Source organism: Arvicanthis niloticus, chromosome 15, assembly GCF_011762505.2.
Source record: "Arvicanthis niloticus isolate mArvNil1 chromosome 15, mArvNil1.pat.X, whole genome shotgun sequence".
Taxonomy (NCBI): Eukaryota; Metazoa; Chordata; class Mammalia; order Rodentia; family Muridae; genus Arvicanthis; species Arvicanthis niloticus.
Window position 1 is genome coordinate 56912791 of NC_047672.1, and position 21408 is coordinate 56934198.

General features: G+C 46.4%; 1 protein-coding gene across 1 annotated transcript; it reads right to left on the reverse strand.

Moving 5' to 3' along the window:
• Nucleotides 1–11896: 11896 nt before the first annotated feature.
• On the reverse strand, nt 11897–17751 carry LOC117720901 (uncharacterized). The gene is given in 2 exon segments (XM_034519611.2): nt 11897–15100; nt 15103–17751. Coding segments are annotated over 2 exon segments (5154 nt in total). The 5' UTR covers nt 17186–17751; the 3' UTR covers nt 11897–12029.
• Between the last annotated feature and the right edge of the window lie 3657 nt (nt 17752–21408).

The window sequence follows — 21408 nt, forward strand, 5'->3', positions numbered from 1 at the left end:
CATCTGTCCCCCTCTACAGTCATCCTGGCATGATTTGTCAGCAGTCTTTAATGGTTCATATTGCAGAATAAGGACAACTGGAGGTAGGAATGAGACAAGGACTATCTGGGCAAGGCTTGGACAGGAAACACTCAGTTGCACACATAGGAATTACTTTGGTGTTTCCAACCAAGCCTGGAGCAAATCCTGGCTTTGTAAGGAGGAGGTGCTCCATGGCTATGTCCCAGGAGAGTCTCCAGGAAATGGTTCCTCAGCTTCCTGTCAGTGCAGGGAGAACATTAGCAGGGAGCCAAAGGCAGTTGCCCATGACATCAGCAGTTCCTTCTTGGACATTCTATTGTCTCCTAGAGACTCCTGGGCATCCCCTGTGATGTCACCATTGTTGTAGTGACGACAAGTGCAGCAACGTGTCTCACTCAATGTCTACAGGATATTGTAGAAACATGTTTTCTCGACTGAGGAGACATTTTCTGAGGGCAGAAGTGGACACGACAGAGACAAGGGAAAAGAGGAAGGAGGCTGGCCTTTCAGCTGAGAGGAATGAAGGACGAAGGAGGTGGTCTTGGCGAATGTGGAGTAAGTCCTGGGCAGTGCATGTTGAGAATCTGGGCAGGGCTGGGCTTGAGCTGGCCTTTCCAGCAATGGGCACAGGAACTGGAGTCTCTAGGAAGCAAAAGGATTTCCATGATTATCACAGTTCTTGAACTTGAATGATTTCAGAACATTACTTTCTCCATCCCTAAGGCAAGAGATGGCCAGTCCAAAGCTGTTATCCTGGGCAGTCCAAGTCTTTACTTTTACTGGGTATTATGGGTGTTTCATGGGGACAGAGTTATATCATCAGGAGTCACAGAGGGTCTAAGCTATGCCAATTTAGGGCAGGACATCACTGTACTTCACTCCCATGGCTACTTATAGCTTCAGTGGTTATGTGACAGTAGCTCCAGAGAGAGATTTGCGATCCTGGCCATGACCTTATGTTCTCAGAACTCCTCTGACCTTCTCTTTCTGAAAGTACTCACTTTAGCTTTCTTTATCACTGGTCCTGGGCAGCAAGCATTTCTCTACTGTAACCAAACACCTGTCAGACTTGATATACCCAGACAGAGACTGGATCCGTTTGTCCCTTATGGAAGGGTTGGTGTTTCAGTAGGAAGAATTGATCAGTGTGTTGACCATGTCCTTCCCCTGCATGCCATTTTAATTTCATGTCCTGGGCCTAGAGTAACAGGGTAGGAGATCTGACTACTCTATGCACTCAAGGACCTGTGGATAGTGAATTTATCATCTGCCTTGTGAGGCCACAGGATTGAGGTCTCTAAAGGTAAGTTGAACTTTGTACAGTTGATAATGATCCTGAAGAAGCCATCTCTCAGGTCACTATAACTATCTGTAGAGAGACCGAGGAAACACCTGGCTGCTAACATCTCCTGGTCTCCATTGATTGATGAGAGAGCTGAAATTCACTGAGGTGGCACCTCAAGCCTGAACCAAACTCTTTGTTGTGTTGTTCAGCTCCAGACATGTTTTCCTTGTGTTTTGGCCTCAGGGTGGTTGTTGGTAACCACACACTACCCCTAGCTTTGGGCCACTATGTTGTGGCCCACACTGCTCAACATGTGGGGCTAAGTGCTGTGGTATAGAGAGAGAGAGAGAGAGAGAGAGAGAGAGAGAGAGAGAGAGAGAGAGAGGCAAGAGATGGGAAGAATGGAGACAAAACTGAGGGTGTGACCAAGTCTCATTTACTGTCTCTTGTCTCCTACATTGCCTCCCTCTTATCATCTCCTCTTGTCTCCTTCTTATTGTCTCCTGTCTCTTGCCTCCCTTTTCCTGTCTCCTCATTGTCTCCTTAGTGTCTCCTGTGTCTTTCCTTTCTCTGACTGTCTCCTCCTACTGCAAGGAAATCCTGGGTATTTATAAGCACAAGCAGAGAAACACAGCTGAAGACTCTTTATCATGTGCACCATGCAGCTGGGGTCACTAAACAGCAAATGAAGATATGTGGGCAAAACTCGATGTTTGCCAGAGTGGGCTCAGCTGTTATAGGCTGTTGAAAACCAAGTCTCCTATCAGCGTAATATGGTTCGAGGTGGCTGCAAAGTTGATAGTCACTTTCCGCTAAAAGTTGGCTTCCAACAGGTGATCTATACATGCTCTATGCATTCTCACTATGCAAGTTCACTGGGTTTCCTCTACCTGCAGGGGTTGGCAGAAGGACATCATCCCCTTCAAGTGTCCTCATGAAGAAGCTGGCCAAGGAGGAAAAGGGGAGGCTGACAGAAGAGCTGCAGCTCATTACCCAGAAGAGAAAGGAAGAGAGAGACCAACTGATCTTTCTCACGGAGGAGGGAACCACTAAAAAGAGGTGTGCATTGCTCCAAACCTGTGGTGTCAGATGGGGTCTGCAATGTCACTCTCCTCTTATCCATTTAAGGTGGTGGGTTCTAGGAAGCTGTACCCCAGAACATCCTTGTGCCCTACCTCATGTCCCTAAATACTTCTTAGAGGAAAGGCAGAACCTGAAGCTTGTTCAGGAGGAAGTTGGGACATGCACTCTTCTGCTTCCTCCAATGAAAAGTTGAATTGTGGTCTGAGGAGAGAAGTCAGGGATGGAGGTCGTGGAGAGTGAGTTCCCAGCATGCATTTGGAAAGCCCTTACCAAGCTGTGGCTTTGTGAGGTTCTAGGTGCTGTTTATGGTGAGTCTTTGTGCTTGGATGTCAGGTGACTGAGTGCTGGATGCTCCTGGCAGCAGCTGGAGGGCCCTGGTCTCACAGTGTTCATCTCAGTGCTTGAGTAGAAGGCCTGAGCCTCAGGACTGTTCCTCTATGTCTGTGTGCCTTATACTCTGAGACAGCATTGTTGCATGCATTTCTTCTGCATCTCATTGCATTCTCTGGCTCTGTTCCCTTTTCCCATTCTTGTGGTTTTGTCCAATTTTGTGAGTCCAGGTATGTGTGTGCACATGCACATATATGTGCATACATTTTATATGTTTCCACTTCCCTCCACACTTTGGAATCTAGGGTTCTGTGATTTGGCCTGGGGGTTTACCTGTATAACAGTTTCAGGGTGCTGTGAGTGCTGAGGTCTGGGAGGCCCCACTATACACTGCACTGCTCTTTGCCTATGTCATCACAATTGTCCATACATTTGTATTCCGTGGGCAGACTACACAGCTGTGGAGATGTCTGGTCTCATCTCCAGAATTATGTGTAATGTCTGTCTCAACACTATAATTATCCAAGATGTAGAATCTTTTTTATGGGATTCTGTATTGTATCCCTGTTTTGGCTGGACAAATTCTTGTGACCTAGGCTCTTTGAGACCACACCAGTCTAGACTGCCCTCCATCCCTACAGAGTGAACATAGGCCATCCTCCATCTGGAATCCTAGCATTTGCTGTGCTGGGGCAAGTATAAAAGTGTTTCCAAAGGTGAAGAACATGCCAGTACATAGAATCAAGAATGTGGCCTTCCAAGGCTGGGGTAGTACAGAATCCAGGCAGAGTTCATGTGTTCCTGAAAGCCCATGTTCATGGAATCCAATCTTCCTGGGGCCAGGTCCTTCCCCAGGCTAAATCCACAGTATGAAGTACTGAAGTACAAAGAGAAGAAGGTCATGTCTTTTCGGCACAACTTAGAGAAGGACATCTTTAAGGCCTATGAAACCCAACAGCAGCTCAAGAAAGAAACTAACTTCTATAGGTAAGTACTGGTCAGGGAGACCTGCATTTGTGGAATGGCCATTTCTGCATTCCTTTGAGTCTGGACTAGAGAGTCTAAAGGTCTGTGTCTCTCCCTTCTGCTTTTTAGCCATGAGTGTGCCTTGGGCCTTTTGGACTGCATCTTCATAAGTCTGAAAGAGACTGTCACACCTCCCAGCATTGGTCAGGCATCCTCAGGAGCTTTTCCATAGAACAGGTTTCAGATCCTGAGAGGTGCATTATGCAGTACTCTGCCTCAGGGACTTAGGCAGGGTGTTACAGAGCTGAGTGGGATGGAAAACACAGATAGTATGTCCTCTCCTTGTTTCTACTGACCTACATTGATCGTATTTTTCCCCTACAAGTTGATGTTCCCCAAATGCATTGGGCTGTCATGAATAGATGGAGATTTCTCTCTCTCTCTCTTTTTTTTTTTTTTTTTTTGAGAGTCATGGGCCTTATTGTTATTTCGGCTGCAGCCATCATTTTTTTTCTTCCCTGAATTGGCTGTTTGCTGATTGTGCAGCTCTGATGGATTTAAAAGGTATATTGTGTTAGATCTTCATGGGAACCTGGGTCCTGGTGGAGTTAATGACACTTGGAAGTGGGAATGGGAGGAAGTAGGAGGCTGCAGGATCTTACCATGCCGATGTTGTTTTCAGCAAGCTGCAGAAGAGGATAATGATTGAGAAGGATCTTCTACATGAGCATTTGGACACACTGAACCAGGCAGTGTACATTGACTTTCGTGTAATCCAAAAATATTTGGTTGGCTTCAACCTAAATGATAAAGAGGACCAGGAGAAAACCAGCAACCTCCAGACCCAACACCATCAGGTAGGGACAAGCATCTGAGTTTGACTAATACTGTCTGATGACATTTGTACATTGGATCCATCTTTGCTTTAGCCCAACACCTTTCTAATCCATACTCCCAACCAGCCACCCACCTCATGCAATGTACTTGTTCATTGCTCTGTCTATGCACATGTATTCTGGGACATTACTCTTTTGTGAGACACTGAATTATGGGCAAGTGTACCTTGTTGTTCTGCTTGAGCTGTAGTTCAGTAAGTTAACAGATAAATAACCTGTCACATTCCTGCATTTTGTCATGATAGGAGGGTTGCTGTGCATAGCTTTGAGTGAGTTCTGGGTCCTGAGACAGGGCCATGCAGAGGTTCATGTGACATGATAGGTCCAAGCACCTTGGAGGGATTATAGCCAAGAGCAAATGTCAAATGAGTGGTTCTCATTGTTCTTAACATGGGTGGCATGCGGCCTTCTCCTTTCTTCCTGTAACCCAATGAGGTCTTTTCCACTGCCTTGTTCTTGGTTTGCACTGATAGAAGTCTGAGAGGCAGCTTCTTAGCCCATGTTTTTGTGAGTGTTGCTGGATATTTTGCCTGCCTGAAGATTTAGCAGCAGTGGTTTCACTTATAAAATCAATGTTGACTCTCTTGTGGTGGTGGGAGGCAGCAGCCTGAGAGCTGACATTCCATAGGTCTTTACCAACCCTATGTCTTAATAACTGCCTTCCTCTCCCAGGTCTCAGAAACTGCAAGAGAGCTGAAATTGGCCACATCCCAGAAAGAGCACCTCCTGCAGGATGAGTTGCCACCTCAGGAGCCCCCTGCTAAGCTCCATCCTCAAGAGCCAGAGAATCCCTTGGATAAATCTTCTTCCACATAGTTCCTTCATCAGTGTCAATAAGCCCTAAGTGAGCCAGCCTGGCTGATTTGGGCTCTGATTCCCTTTCCTGTCCTTTCAAGACCAGTTGAGAGAGAACTGAGGTGACTGTTGCCACCAACTGTCCAAGAGGAGAAACAGCTGTAGTCTGTGCTGCTAAGTGTGCAGTGAGAGAAAGCTGCTCAACAATGTTTTCTTTAGGGTTTGTTTCAAGTTTTGTTTTCCATTGTTTGCATTTTTATTATGTTATAGGGAAGTTCTATGTTCTTTTTATCATTTTTCATTTTTGGTTTTTGCTTTAAATTCTTTATATTAACTGTTCTTTTTAAGCATATTTTTAAAGTTTTCATTTATTTATGAATAAAAATTGATTTGCAACTCTTGACTCTTAAGATCATCTTCCTTATTCATGTGTTCTGTCCCCTCCTGCAGACCTAGAACACACAGGCAGAGTTGGATCTTTGTAAGTTCCAGGCAGACTGGCCTACTCAGAAAATTCAAGCCACCAAGAGTACACAGGTGATGATGTCTTTTCAGTGGATAATGTAGCTTCCACCATGGATACACACTTTATGATGTATTTCCTACTCCTAAAATATAGCTCTCTATAGCAGACATTCTCTACTGACCAGGTGAGCCAGATATTATGTAATATACTGGCATTGCTCTACAGCTGCTGAGGAAATAACAACATTCACAAAGGAGGATACAATAAATCAGGAATCCCAGAAGTATGTGCCTCAGCTTTTCTTGCAAAACATCATCAGTGATGACCACACAACAGATAAAATGACCTTCTATGTCATGCTCTGAAACAACTTTTGATAGATGCTATTGTTCTTGAACATACATTTGCTGGGTTTTGTTAGTATTGTTTAGATTTACTTTTATTATCTATGTGAATGGTTCTCTTTTCTACTGTATGTCTGCAGTCCCTCCTGAGTCTAGTTCCCTCAAAGGCCAGAAGAAGGTATAATAGCCATGTTGTAGATGATTGTTAGGCACCATGTGAGTCTTTTGAGAGAACAGCAGATGCTCTAAGCTGTGGGCCATCCCCATACTTCCTGCAGTTGGTTCCTTTCCTCCTAGGGCATGTGGTGTGTTAGGTGGACTGGATCACATCCAGTCAAGGGGGAAATGTAGGTAGATGTGTAGGTACAGGTGCTTGAGCTGCTCATGGTCTTTGTTGAGGCTTCCAGGTATTTATGCAGGTCTCTGTTGTGCCCAATGCTCTTTGTGTGTTCAGGATCATGCTCCAGCATCCCTTATTTTTAATTTTAGAGCAGATCTTTCACCTCTAATGTAGGAGGACAATGTAGATAATGCTTATACTTAAAACTGAGAACTGAGGGTAGCCTCATGTAGGAAGTGCAGGGACAATGAATTTGTCTTGATAACAAGAAAAGTATCTTAATCTACGCACTTTGTGGAGGAAGCTCAAGAGCAGCCACAGTCAATGGAGTGTGCAGCTGTGACCACATGTTTCTGATGGAGATGAACATGTGCAAGGGTGGAGCCTTGGAGGGACAGTTTAAGCTGCTCTTTTGTCGTAGCAGACAGATCTGGGAGTCCATTGAGGCTCCTTCCAGGTGACTGTTATGTGATATATGATATGTGGAATGGAAGTGACTGATGGAGACTGGAGATCAGTCAGAGAGTTAAAGTGTTAAGGAAGTATTCCACAGATAGTCACTGTAAAGCAGATCATGTAAAAGCTCAGCAGCCAGAGCATCAGGGAAGCAGCTTTGGTTCCTGTCTCTCATAGGTCTTCGGCTTCTTATGAGCTGATCCTGACATTGAAGCCATCAGCAGCAGCACTCTAGAGGATAGGTGAGATGAGATTTAGAACATTCCCATGTTACTGTTGTATTTGTGGGGTCCCCTTGGATATCCTAGTACCTTGAGAGGACTTGGCACTCACATCTGTGCCCTCACAACAGTGAGTGGTGTGTTTGGTAAATCCTACCAGATGCATACATTAACCTGAAGTTTTCTACTGGCACACATGACATGAGTCAATAGCTAATGTCAGCCTTTATCAGACTAACCTGTCCTTAATGTACAATGTGGACTGAGGTTTGTTATATTCTCTCCCACCTAGCTAAATATTCCCAATCTTGAAAGCATTTGGTAAGCCATTCTCATGAAGCAGTCTTGAGATGGCAACAGTGTCATCTGAGTATCTTCATCCAGCCTACCCTGTAATTGTTATAGAAGATGAATTGGTTTCCAGACCTGGAATGTAATTTAGAGGTGGAGTGTTTGCCTAGCTTTCACAATGTAGTAGGTTGACCCCTAGTCTGGGGGCTACAGGAGAAAAGCAATAAAATAAAGAACCCAATTGTATTTGAGATGTAACCTACAACAAAAGGAGAATCTTCATAGGTGCTTTCAAGTCACTCTAACCTCTTGGCTACCCCACAAACCCAGCATCCTCCATGGATTCCAATTTTAATGTATTTTCATTAATGCACACATAATTCTAAGTGTGCAAACAATGTGCACAATGTCAGGAATGCATCCACACACACACACACACACACAAACACATACATAGGCATCACTGAGAACATCAATGCAGATAAAAAGCTCATGAAATACCTTGGTTGAGTGTAGTGAGCCGCTGTTTCAGTGGCTACACACGTGCATTTTCCAAGATGGGGCTGGCCTCATGTTTCCCCAGCAGTAAACAATTATTCTGCTCAGCTGCTAGGCAGAAAGAGCGCCAAGTCACTGGCCTATCCCGAGGCGTAATATTGGGTGGTGAGTGAACAGCCATTCAGAAGTGAATACGTCACTCTAGGGTGTATTTAAATGAGCCTCTTCCGGTTTCTTCCGTCTTTCCGCTTTATCGTGTGGAGTAATAAAAGGTCCTCGTGGCAGTACACCCGATTACCACCTCCCTGTCCTTATTTGCGGGCGAAAAGGGATTTTGGTGGCTCTAGTTTCAACTGGAGCCGAAACCCTGGAATTTCAAGGCACCGCGGAAGACCCCCCAAGTTTTGGGGCGGGTTAAAAAACTACAGGATATGAGGTACACCTTTGGAAGGTATGCTTGGGGTAGAAACCTTCGTTTCGGGGGGATATTCACCCATTGCCACGGAAGCAATAGCTAGCTTCTTGATTGCGTTGCTTTCAGCTATTAAGGCAAGTCAAGAGGTTTCAAGAGAGGTCAGCTCCAGGCTATCAGAACCAGAGTGTGTTAGTGTTAGCCGTCATCAGGCCAAGGAGCCTGGAGGTCAGGCCAAGGAGCCTGGAGGTCAGGCCAAAGAGCCTGGAGAGATAGAGTACTCAAAAGGAAAAAGGGCTACTGCAGAGTCCATTAAGCTTGAGGACCCTCCACCGGATGGTGGAGAGAGAACAGAGGTCAAAAGGACCCCCCTGTACTTCATTAAGGAGCCTGACTCCATAGAACTGGGCAGCTCTGAGGAGGAGAGCATAGAGGAGGAAGTAGCCGCTTGTGCAAAGGATAGCCGTTCTGAGATAAGACTAAGAAAGATCTTAAGTCACTCAGCCCAGCCCCACCGACCTTGGCCGGTGCCAGCGGCTCACTCGGGCTGGAGGGTCCCCTGCTGTGCTTCTCGCCTTGGGCTGTGGGAACAGAGTCCCTGCGATGGGGCCTGGGTCAGACCGGTTGCAGAGGCGTCTGCGCTCTGCTACCTGCAGCAGCTTGCAACAAGGCAGAGCAAGAGAGCGTAGCGGGAAAGGCAGACAGAGGAGGGAGATAGTCTGCCCTGGGAAGCGCAGCGGGCACACAGGGAGTGTCCCGAGAGCTCAGAGCAAGCAATGCCAGTGATGGAACAGATGATCTTTGAGGATGTCATGGCTGGGTGCTGTGCAGCCATTGTCCCTTGTAAGAACAAGAGACTACAAGATTGGCTAAGGGCCTGCTGTGGCCCAGGGAGGGGGGCTGTTTGTGCTTATTCCACAGGTGAAAACAATTCAATTTGGGTCCCTATGCGGCTGGTGCAGATTGTGAAGAATGAAGCTAGGTTGCAAGATTACGGTTCTGAGTTGGTGATAAGTATACCACTGTGGGCCATAGTCAGATCTTAAACTGTTCTCTTGCCAGTATATTCAAATGCTGAAGTACTGCCTAGTTCAAAGTTATTGAGAGTTACTTGGTTGCCCTGGCCTCAGGCGGATCCGCCAAAAGCCTGGGTCATAAATGCTACAAGTTTTCCATTAGACTTTACACTTTGTTTTGTGGTGTAAGGCTCGGGAAGCCCCCAAAGGGGAACCCCACTCAAGTCACGGGATGGCGCGCACCCAAAGGACACACGGAAGACCAACTTGATGCAAGAACACGAGGTAGTTTAATGGCGGAACGTTCCGGGCCGACACGTGTCTCAATGTGGGAGACAGGGGCATCGACCTCGTGGCTCCAGGGTTTAGGGTTTATATAAGCTCGGAGTGGGGAAAAGGAGAAACTTTCGCGCGGGTGCATACGATTGGTTGTTTTCCAATTTGAACATCTGGCCAAACCGGTCCATGGGGGCGGGGAGCAGTTCCTTATCAGGATCTTCATTCCTGGGATGCATTCCTGGGATGCCTCGGTAGCCCATTGTCCTGTAACTCTGCATTCTTTGTTTACGGATTAACTGGCCTCTGGTTGGCAAACCAGAGGGGCAACTTTAGCTACTCAGGCTAGGGAAAAAGAATCTATAATTCATGGGACCCATAAAATTTTCTTTTATTTTCCCTCTCCCTCTCCTGAATAATTTTAACCTTAAAATATCTAGCCTAGGCTCTAAAAATCATTTTCTACCTTATCAGGATCTTCCTGTGGTTGGCACTGTAGTCTCAACACCATTAATTGGACAGCATCAACTCTATTTTTGACGATGGTCATAACTCTATTTATCACACATGGGCCGAAAATCAAAATTAAGCAAATTATCATCACCGGTCCAGCTAAGGCAGAAAATAAGGTAGTCATCCAGGGAGATCGTGAGAACCAGGACTCGAACCAGCCCTGTTGGGCATCTCGATCTTTTTGTCTCTTATCTAGTCTTTCTCTAAGCCTCTGCATCGAGTCTCTGACTACTCCAGTATGGTCAGCATAAAAGCAACACTCTTCTTTAAGGGCTGCACACAGTCCACTATCTTTTAAAAACAACAAATCGAGCCCTCGTCTGTTTTGGAGCACTACTTCTGTTAGCGATGATAAAGATTTTTCTAAGTTGGAAACAGATTTTTCTAGTATTTTTAGGTCTTCATCAATAGCAGTACTGAGAGCATTAAGGCCTTGCTGGCTGGTGGCCAGTGCGGCAGCTCCTGTTCCTATGCCAGCAGTAATGCCTGCACCCAGTAAGATGGCTAAAGTGAGGGAAACTGGCTCTCTCTTGTATATCTTTGGCCTAATATCGAATTTATCTTCGAAACTACCCACAGCATGATAATAAATTCTGGGTACCAGCTGCACAAGCACACAAAAGTCTGTAGTTGGTTCGAATACACTTGTAGACACACAAGGGGTGAGTCCTGTACTGCAAGCCCACCAACGGTTGGGCCCTGGTACCAAATAATAGGTAATAGATGTTTTAGGACGAGAGACTGTCTGATTACACAGATGTCTGTGGGAGGCAGGTGGGGTACCTAGGCAGAGTCCTGAACCTGACCCGGATACTTCAGTTAGAGTTAGTTTTCTCTCAGTTCCCCAAGTGCAGGAGTGATGGGAAGTGGTGTTATTAAAGGCACCGTTCATGGCGATTCCCTCATAGTATGGGGGTGTTATTGCTAAACATAGCCAGCAAGATTCAGTAGAGTCTGGGCTTGTATTATTTAGAGCGTGGAAGGCTCCAACGACCAAATTAAATAGTCTCTGTCCTGTCGAAGGATCGGGTGGTGTGGTCAAGATCTTGGGGCCTTGTGAGGGGGTAAAATAATAAGGACCAGCAGTCACTGGCGCAGGTTGCACTGGTGTTTGAGTAAGGGACTTTGGAGGGGGCCCCTAAGCAAGAAGGACTTTGTTAGGTCCCATAGGTGTTGGAGAGGGGGTTTCTAGGGTCAACTTAATTTTAAAAATTAACCCAGGGTCTTTTCCAGCAGCATCTATACGCAATCCCCAGTTGTTTCCCTTAAGCCAACTCCGATGGTCTCGTTTCCCTGCATCAGTGAATCTTATAACTATGGGGTTGCAGTAGCTGTTTTTACAGGCTCCATTGGGACTATTTTCAAATCCACACCCATTCTCAGGATATTTAGAACTATCTCTCTCTCCTTGGTTGGACTTATCATAGCTGCTGTTCCTCTTTACCGTAATCAAGTCCCATGTGGAAGTAGGATTCCAGTAGGCCTCACCGGTAGTTTCACATCCCCATGTAGCGCAATAAAAATCAGAGGTCCCCCCACACTTGTGTCGGAGCTTCCGATTGTGGCCCTGACCAGGGCAAACATAAAATCCTGAGGACCGGAGATTAGCCCGGTAGAATTGTCCTGAGCACCCAAGTGTGCCTCCTATCCCGTTAGGAACACACTGTCTTTCAGTGGGTGCTTTAGTTAGGTCTGTGTGGTCTGGAAGATCCCAGGTAAGCAATCCGGCTGCTAACTTACAAATATCAGGCGTAAGATCTGGCCACCAAGTCCATGGAGGATGTATAGCAGAAATTGACCACACAGTGTTTTCTTCTTCATTAATCACCTCCCAGGTTTGTCGCATCGGGGCATGGGGGTTGCTGTCCTGACTCAGGGTTGCGTTTACGACATAAACGCAACTTAAGAGGATTATTAGTCTTTTCCAAAATCCACTCATCTGGACTAGTTTCAGGAGGGGCCCTTTTGACATGTGAAGCATGAACCCAGGTGGGGATCCCTTCCACCTTAATGGCGGTTGGAGTTGTCAACAGTACCAGGTAGGGTCCTTTCCAGCGCGGCTCGAGATTTCCCGCCCAGTGTCTCCGCATCAGGACGGTGTCTCCAATCTCAAACTGATGGGGAACTGCAGGATCTCCGGCGGTGTAAGTGTCTTTCAGCTGTTCCCAAATATCTCTCCTGATCGTCTCAAGGGCCTTTAAACGGGCTAAAAAGTGGGTGGAAGGTATAAAATTATTGTCATCAGGGCGTGTCACACTATCTAGGGTTTCAAACAGAGGCGGAGGTGCACCAAACAGTATCTCAAAGGGTGTTAGTCCCAAAGGTCCGGGTGTGTTCCGGACCCGGAACAGGGCTAGGGAGAGAAGGGCTGTCCAGTCAATCCCGCCAGCCTCAATCGATAATTTTGTAAGGGTCTCTTTAATAGTTCTATTCATTCTTTCTACCTGTCCTGAGCTCTGGGGTCGGTAAGCACAATGTAACTTCCAATTTATCCCCAGTTGTCTGGCCAGTCCCTGACTTACCTGGGCGACGAAGGCAGGCCCATTGTCTGACCCAATTACCTTAGGTACTCCAAATCGGGGAAGGATGTCTTCCAGTATCTTCTTGGCCACTACATTTGCTGTTTCTTTCTTAGTGGGAAATGCTTCAACCCACCCTGAGAAAACATCTATGAAAACTAGAAGATATTTGTTGCCGTATCGGGCAGGTTTGACTTCTGTGAAATCGACCTCCCAATAAGTTCCAGGTCGATCTCCCCGTAGGCGCTTTCCCCCACTATGCCTGCTGGATCCGGCATTAGTGAGGGCACACGCCCTGCAGTTTCTTACCAGATCTTCGGCTGTCTTTTGGAGCCTAGGAATGTGGTAAGGGGATTTGTTGGATAGTTCTATCATTTTTCTGGCCCCCAGGTGGGTGAGGCGGTGCATACTGGTCAGGTATTCTAGCCCCTCTTCTTCTGTGAGGGCTCTCTTTTCCAGGGCCCTCTCATCCTGGCGGGATCCCACTTTGGCTATAAGAGTCATTGGTCCGTGTGCCGCCTCTTTAGCCATCTGATCTGCCATCTGGTTTCCCTTTTCAATAGGGCCAGTCCCCTTCTGGTGTCCTGGGCAGTGGATGATTGCCACCTTTCGTGGCAAGTGGATAGCCTCTAGTAAATCAAGAATCTCCTTTTTATTTTTAATGTCTCTGCCAGCAGACGTCAGCAACCCACGCTGTCTGTAAATTGCCCCATGAACATGGGCTGTTGCAAAAGCGTATCGGATATCAGTATAAATGTTTACAGACTTCCCTTCTGCCAGTTTTAGGGCTTGGATCAGAGCAATAAGTTCTGCTTTTTGTGCCGAAGTTCCTTCCGGCAGGCTGCTAGACCAAATGACAGTCCTTCCATCTACTACCGCTGCCCCAGCCCTTCGCTTACCTTCTTTCACGAAGCTACTTCTGTCGGTGAACCAGGTCTCCACCCCAGGCCACAGCTGGTCGGTCAAATCTGACCGGGTCCCTGCTTCTTCAGCCAGTATCTCCTCACACTGATGTACTGGGGTCTCATTGGCTTCAGGTAGCAGGGTAGCGGGGTTGAGGACGGCAGGTGGAGCAAAAGTCACTCGCTCTGTTAGTAACAAGCTCTGGTAATGGGTGATTCTAGCGTTGGTTATCCAGCGGTCTGGCGGTTGTCTGATGATGATTTCGAGAGCATGGGGGGCCACTACTGTCACTTTCTGGCCCAGAGTTAGCTTATCAGCATCTTTTATCAGTGTGGCTGTTGCAGCTATCGCTCGCAGGCAAGAGGGCCATCCGCTAGCCACAGGATCTAGTTTTTTTGACAGATAAGCCACCGGACGCTTCCAAGGTCCTAGAGCTTGGGTGAGGACCCCTCTGGCAACCCCCTTTCTCTCATCAATATATAGGGTAAAAGGCTTGCTTAAATCTGGCAGTGCTAGGGCAGGGGCCTGTAGCAGTGTCTTTTTAAGAGTTTTGAAAGCCACCTGGTGTTCTTTTGTCCAGATGAACTTCCCTTTTTCCTTTGTCAAGGGATATAATGGGGCTGCCAAAGTGGCGAATCCTGGAATCCAAAGCCTACAAAATCCCGCGGTCCCCAGGAATTCCCTTACCTGGCGAGGGGTGGTTGGGGTTGGGATTTGTGTGACTGTTCGTTTTCTGGCTTCTGTGAGCCACCGCTGTCCATTTTTTAGGGTATATCCCAAGTATGTCACCTCAGTTCAACATAGCTGTGCTTTCTTTGCAGAGACCCGATACCCCAACTCACCTAACTCAGCCAGGATCTTCTGAGTCCCCAGTTCGCAATCTTCTCGGGTCTCTGTGGCCAGCAAAATGTCATCAATATAAATGATAAGAGTCACCTGCGGGTTATTAGCGCGGAAGGGGGCAAGGTCCCGGTGTAGAGCTTCATCGAACAGTGTTGGGGAGTTTTTGAATCCTTGGGGTAACCTTGTCCGCGTGAGTTGTCCGGTTCTCCCACTCTCAGGGTCCCGCCACTCGAAAGCAAACAGGGGCTGGCTGTTTGGATGTAACCTCAGACAGAAGAAGGCATCTTTTAAATCTAAGACGGTATACCAGGTTCGAGTGGGTGGCAATGTACTGAGCAAGTTGTAGGGGTTGGGCACTGTAGGGTGGACATCTTGTACCCTCTTGTTGACTTCCCTAAGATCCTGTACCGGACGATAGTCGTTTGTCCCCGGTTTTTTTACTGGCAATAAGGGGGTGTTCCAAGAGGACCTGCAAGGGACTAAAATCCCCTGTTCTAACAGTCTCTTAATATGGGGGCGTATGCCCTCTCTGGCTTCCTTGCTCATGGGGTACTGTCGGACCCCAATGGGGGTGGCTCCAGACTTGAGCTCAATCACCACAGGGGGGGCCTGTCTAGCCATTCCGTGCCCCCTGTCTCAGCCCACGCCTGAGGAAATCAAAGTAACCATTCCTGAAGCTCCTCGGGGGGCTTCTCTCTCTCTTGGTATAGCCGGTATTCTTCTTCTAGCTGAAGGGACAATATTAACGTTTGGGGTATCTCAGTTCCCCATGACAGTTCCGGTCCAGAGGGGGCAAATTTTATCTGGGCCTTTAATTTGGTTAACAAGTCTCTGCCCAGTAAGGGCGTAGGGCACTCTGGTATTACTAAAAATGAGTGAGATACCTGGTTTCTTCCAAGATCCACTGTACGAGAAGTAGTCCACGGATACGGTTTTTGTCCTGTAGCCCCAATCACCAGCGTCTTTTTATCTTGTATCTTTCCCAGAGGTTTTTTAAGCACAGAATATTCTGCTCCCGTGTCCACCAAGAAATCTATAGGGGTCCCCTCTATTTTCAGAGTTACCCTAGGCTCGGAGAGGGGAACCGAACCCCGACTTCCCTAATCTTCATTATCTAAGGACAGCACTTTGGTCTCTTTCTTTTTAGGACACTCTCGGGCCCAATGGCCCTTCTCTTTGCAGTATGCACACTGATCTCTCTCTAGTAACAGCTGGTCTCTTTTGGGTCTCCTTGGCCCCTGCCTTCTGCCGTCACCCAGGTTCCCTGTCTGTCTAGCCCTACCAGTTCCCTGACGCCTTCCTTCTCCTACCACTGTGGCCAGTATCCTAGTTAGGTTCTCTTCTTGTCTCTTTTCCCTTCTATCTTCATCCTCAGCCCTTTCTTTTTTTTCTCTCTCCTGTTTCTCTTCCTCTGTCTCTCTCTTATGATACACTTTCTCAGCCTCCTTCACCACATCTCTGATAGTATAATCTTGCAATCCCTCAATACGCTGTAACCTCCTTCTAATGTCCGGGGCGGACTGCCCAATGAAAGCCATGATTACAGAAGCTCGCTGCCCCTCTGACATAGGGTCAAAAGGAGTGTACCTACGGTAAGCCTCCATGAGCCTCTCTAGGAACACAGAGGGGGGTTCAGTCGCTCCTTGCATAACCTCTCTTACCTTTGCCAAATTGGTGGGTTTTCTCGCTGCACCCCTGAGACCAGCCACGAGAGCCCGGCGGTAAATGGACAGCCGTTCCCTACCTGTTGCCGTGTGGTAATCCCACGGAGGACGGGTCAAGGGAAACCCCTTGTCTATAGCAGCCTGAGTGGCGGGGCGTCCTTGATTATCTCGGATATTTTTCCGAGCCTCAAGGAGAATCCTCTCCCTCTCTTCGGTAGTGAACAGTGTCTGTAGGAGCTGCTGACAGTCATCCCACGTGGGTTGGTGGGAAAACATCAGGGACTCTATCAGGCCTGTGAGTCCTGCAGGATTTTCTGAAAAAGGGGGATGGTTAACTTTCCAATTATAGAGATCAGAGGAGGAAAAAGGCCAATACTGCAGGAGCTGCAGCTCATTCTCGCCAGTTGGGGGCGGCCCAACGGCCCTAAGGGGCAGCGCCACGGTGGAGTCAGGTCCTACAGGAGTGGCTCCACGTCGGCTCCTAGTACCTGCTGAGGGCCCCCCTGTGGCCCCGGAGGCTGGGGCCAGTTCGGGGGCTGAGGGCAGGGCTGCAGGTTGGGGAGCTGAGGGGTAAGGTGGGGGCAGGGGAGTGGGCCATTCAGGGGGTTCTTCTATATCAGGGTATATCTTTGAAATGGACACCGGCGGGGTGCTGGGCTCGCCTTCATTCTGACGTGGTTTCGGTCTTCCTTCTGTGGAGCCCTCTCGCACAGCCAAGACCCGGGAGCTTGGTTGGCGAGGTGGGAGGAAAGGCTCGACCCACGGGGGTGGATATCGAGCCAAGTTTTCCCACACGGTGATGTATGGTTGATGATCTGGATGCGACCCTGATCCTTCCTGAAAAACAACTGCCCTAACGGCTCTAATGGTGGGTAAATCAAAAGTCCCTCGAGGTGGCCATCCCACATTGAAAGTTGGCCACTTAGAGGTGCAAAGGATCCGCCAAGGCCCCTTTTTTACAACTACTGACAATAAGCGTCCTCTGTCCCTAACATCCGACCAATGGTCCATAGACAAAGACAAGGGGGTTGTCACAGCCTGTCCCATCTCGTCCACCAGAAAACGCAAAATCCGGATAGGAACACAAGACCCTAGCACAAAAACAGGGTAAGAACACAAAACCCTATCACAAAAACAGGATAAGAACACAAGACCCTAGCACAAAAACAAATAAGAATGCAAAACCCTATCACAAAAACTGGATAAGAACACAAGACCCTAGCACAAAAACAAATAAGAACGCAAAACCCTATCACAAAAACAGGATAAGAACACAAGACCCTAGCACAAAAACAAATAAGAACGCAAAACCCTATCACAAAAACAGGATAAGAACACAAGACCCTAGCACAAAAACAAATAAGAACGCAAAACCCTATCACAAAAACAGGATAGGAACACAAGACCCTATCACCGCCAAACACACTCGCCCACGTTTAGTCTTATATAGTCAGCCAAATGCAAGTTCCGATGGGGCAGGTCCTCTTACCTTCCCCTATAGGAGGAGTGCTTCGTCTCCTTCATTCAAAAAAATGGGCAGTCAGGCTATCCTGACTCCCTACCACTTGGGACGTCTCCCAGATTTTTCAGCCTCAGGCCATTGGACCTCACGGTCTCACAACGGCAGCTGTCAGAACCTATACCAGAGCCAGAAACCAGAATCCACATCCAAACACCGCACTCAAATACACCTCACTCACAGACACACAGACACAGACTTAAACCCACCTCCAAGAGGTCTTCAGAGGTCCTAGGTGATCACGCAAACCCCGGACGAGTTTCCCGGCCAATGCACCAAGATGTAAGGCTCGGGAAGCCCCCAAAGGGGAACCCCACTCGAGTCACGGGATGGCGCGCACCCAAAGGACACACGGAAGACCAACTTGATGCAAGAACACGAGGTAGTTTAATGGCGGAACGTTCCGGGCCGACACGTGTCTCAATGTGGGAGACAGGGGCATCGACCTCGTGGCTCCAGGGTTTAGGGTTTATATAAGCTCGGAGTGGGGAAAAGGAGAAACTTTCGCGCGGGTGCATACGATTGGTTGTTTTCCAATTTGAACATCTGGCCAAACCGGTCCATGGGGGCGGGGAGCAGTTCCTTATCAGGATCTTCATTCCTGGGATGCATTCCTGGGATGCCTCGGTAGCCCATTGTCCTGTAACTCTGCATTCTTTGTTTACGGATTAACTGGCCTCTGGTTGGCAAACCAGAGGGGCAACTTTAGCTACTCAGGCTAGGGAAAAAGAATCTATAATTCATGGGACCCATAAAATTTTCTTTTAGTGGCAGCAAACTTTATAACATAAAGGTAATCCACTTGGTGTTGATTTGAGAGAAAATAGATTGCTTACATCGTTAAAGATTGGTTTTTTGATTTGCCTATGTTTATAGAGAAAAGATACAACATGTGTCTTTTAAGGTTTACAATTTAAATTTAAGGTTCAAAGCTAAAGCCAAAATGCACAATTCAGGCTTAGCCAAGCCTCAGAGAACAGGCCTGAGGGAGGTTACATTTACATTTGAATTAAGACAAAATGGACTGAGCTGCAGAAGCTCAGGTGTTAAAAGCTCCTTTTGCTCTGGGTCTTCAGACCAGGCCCTAGAAATGTGCTTAAGGGAATTTGTCTTTTGTTCTCATTGTTTCTTATGAGAGGAGGGGTAAACCTAGACCCAAAGATTTTACAACAGTCTGTGGGCTAAAGGTTATGATTGTACTGCAGAAATTAAAATTATGCCTACTTCCCTCCATGAGTATAGCTGTGCCTGCTGATAGAATATGGTTCAGGTTGTTTTAATTCCTCTGTATTTGGAATTGTTGAGGATGAGATGCTTTGGATTCCTTTAATGTGTATAACAATTATTAGAGAATAAGATTGGCTTTTATCCGATATTCTCATGGGACAAAAAAGATTGGTTATTAAATTAATCCAAAATAAAGTTCAAATTTAAGATTTATACAGCCTAACTTGTCTATTCCAGCTGCCATTTTAATAAATGCTTATAGAATTTTATAGATATAAAAAATGTTTTTATACCATCTCTTTACATTTCTGGTAAAGGTAAAAGGTTTACAATTAGTAAATTTATTCATAATTTTTAAGAGCCCATGAAGCGATATTTGTTAAAAATAATTGCTTCAAAAAATGGTTAATTGTTTTACATTTTATATATATACAAATATTGTTGTTGCTTTAATACAAAAAAATAAGAGGTTAAATCTTTTGATGTGTATTGTTCATTGTGTGATACTTTATTAGTGGATTTCTCTAAAGAAAATTTTTCTGCAAGCCATTGCTTCAATATAACGAGCTTTAAAAAAAAAAAATTTTAGAGTACTTGTTACTCCAAAAAAAGATTCAAAGACAGTGTCTTTCAATATTTGAGTCAATTGGCTCAGCCATTAAAGGCTGGTCTTAATTTAAAATATAAAGGCTAAACTCCCAGCGGCCACGTGGTGTCTCACAACCATTTGTGGTGGGGATCTAACGCCATCTTCTGGCTTGTGAGTGTACATGCAAAGGAAAATAGTTTACTTTTAATCTTGATTTGCTCTTAGTGATTTTTAAAAGTTGTTAAGAGATATTAATTGACTAAAACCTCATCTTAAGCTTAACATAGGAGGATTTAAAACCTCTGTTTAATGTTTTCAAAGGGATGTAAGTCCTAAATTAAATCATATGTGTATTTTCTTGAGTTTATCTTGCTTCAACACAATTAAATTATGTGTTGTAGCCACTGTTTAAAATGTTAAAAGGGGGTATATCTGCCTTTGTCTTGTTAAATATGGTTCATAAAGTGCAGAATATTTCGGCTACAAGATTTAATATCTCTAGCCATTTAAATAACATTAAAATTAATAAGGTATTTAAAAATACATCTGCACAACCCAACCGGTGTTGGTGTGTGTAGACCCTTCATTTTTCTTTATGTTATCCAACTTTCAGAATAATTCTGATATCTTAGATTGTAAGAATGTTACATGCTTTTAGCACAATGCTGGAATGGATCACTAGACCTAGCCTTGGTTGTGCACGTGCCTACCTTTGTGCCCATCCCAGTACATCATTATGGAGACTTAAAAGAGACTTTGGTCAATCAGAGAGTTAATTTGCTCCAAGCCCATGTGAAGCAGCTCACAGATGTGGTTCAAATAAGCTGCCTGTCAGCAACCCCACATCCAGGTATTACACTCTGAGATTTGTGAATGATACATTTATTTAAAGCCATAATCTTTCTGCTTATTTAAAAGAAAAGTGGACTGGGGAGCTGGACCAGGTACAACAACAATTGCAGATCTGGATCTTGAGCCTTGATGGAGTGCAGATGGACCCTGTTTCCCCTGGCGATTTTACTTCTTAAATTTCTTCTGCCTTTTCTTTCTTTCTTTCTAAAGAGCGGGAATAGGCCTGCTTGATACAGCCCTATGATGTGAATTAGTATTCATAGATGGTTGGTTTGTAAGCTCAAAGCCCAACAAAAACGTGACAAGGTAGCTTAAAGCCTAAGCACTCGCAGCCTTGGAGCAAGCATCCCTCCCTGAAATTTGACTATCTAGGCTGGAAAGGAGCCGATGACTGTGACCCTCAGTCTATGCACTCCAGGGGTTCGTCCCATTGCACTGGGTAGATGAGAGGTCTAAGTCCAGTCAGCCCTTGCCTGAATAACCTGTACCTGAGCAGTTAAGGTGTTTGCAAGTGGGTACTCGACAGGGAATGTTCCACGAGTGTGGATAGATTTCCTGAAAGTATGCCTGATTGCACAAAGGTTTGATGCCAAAAACCTCCCCTGGTGGCGCCCCAGGGTAGAGACTTCCTTTCCCCGTCAAAAGGCATCGAGATTGGGTATGGGAATTAAACCCATTACAATATCTCATTTTGCACAGGGGATCAGGCCTGTGCTTTCCCTCACTGAGTTGGTGCTGCGTTTAATGGGCAAAAGGCTGTTTTATATTAATAATTTAAACAGGGAGAGATGTAGTGAGCCGCTGTTTCAGTGGCTACACACGTGCATTTTCCAAGATGGCGCTGGCCTCATGTTTCCCCAGCAGTAAACAATTATTCTGCTCAGCTGCTAGGCAGAAAGAGCGCCAAGTCACTGGCCTATCCCGAGGCGTTATATTGGGTGGTGAGCGAACAGCCATTCAGAAGTGAATACGTCACTCTAGGGTGTATTTAAACGAGCCTCTTCCGGTTTCTTCCGTCTTTCCGCTTTATCGTGTGGAGTAATAAAAGGTCCTCGTGGCAGTACACCCGATTACCACCTCCCT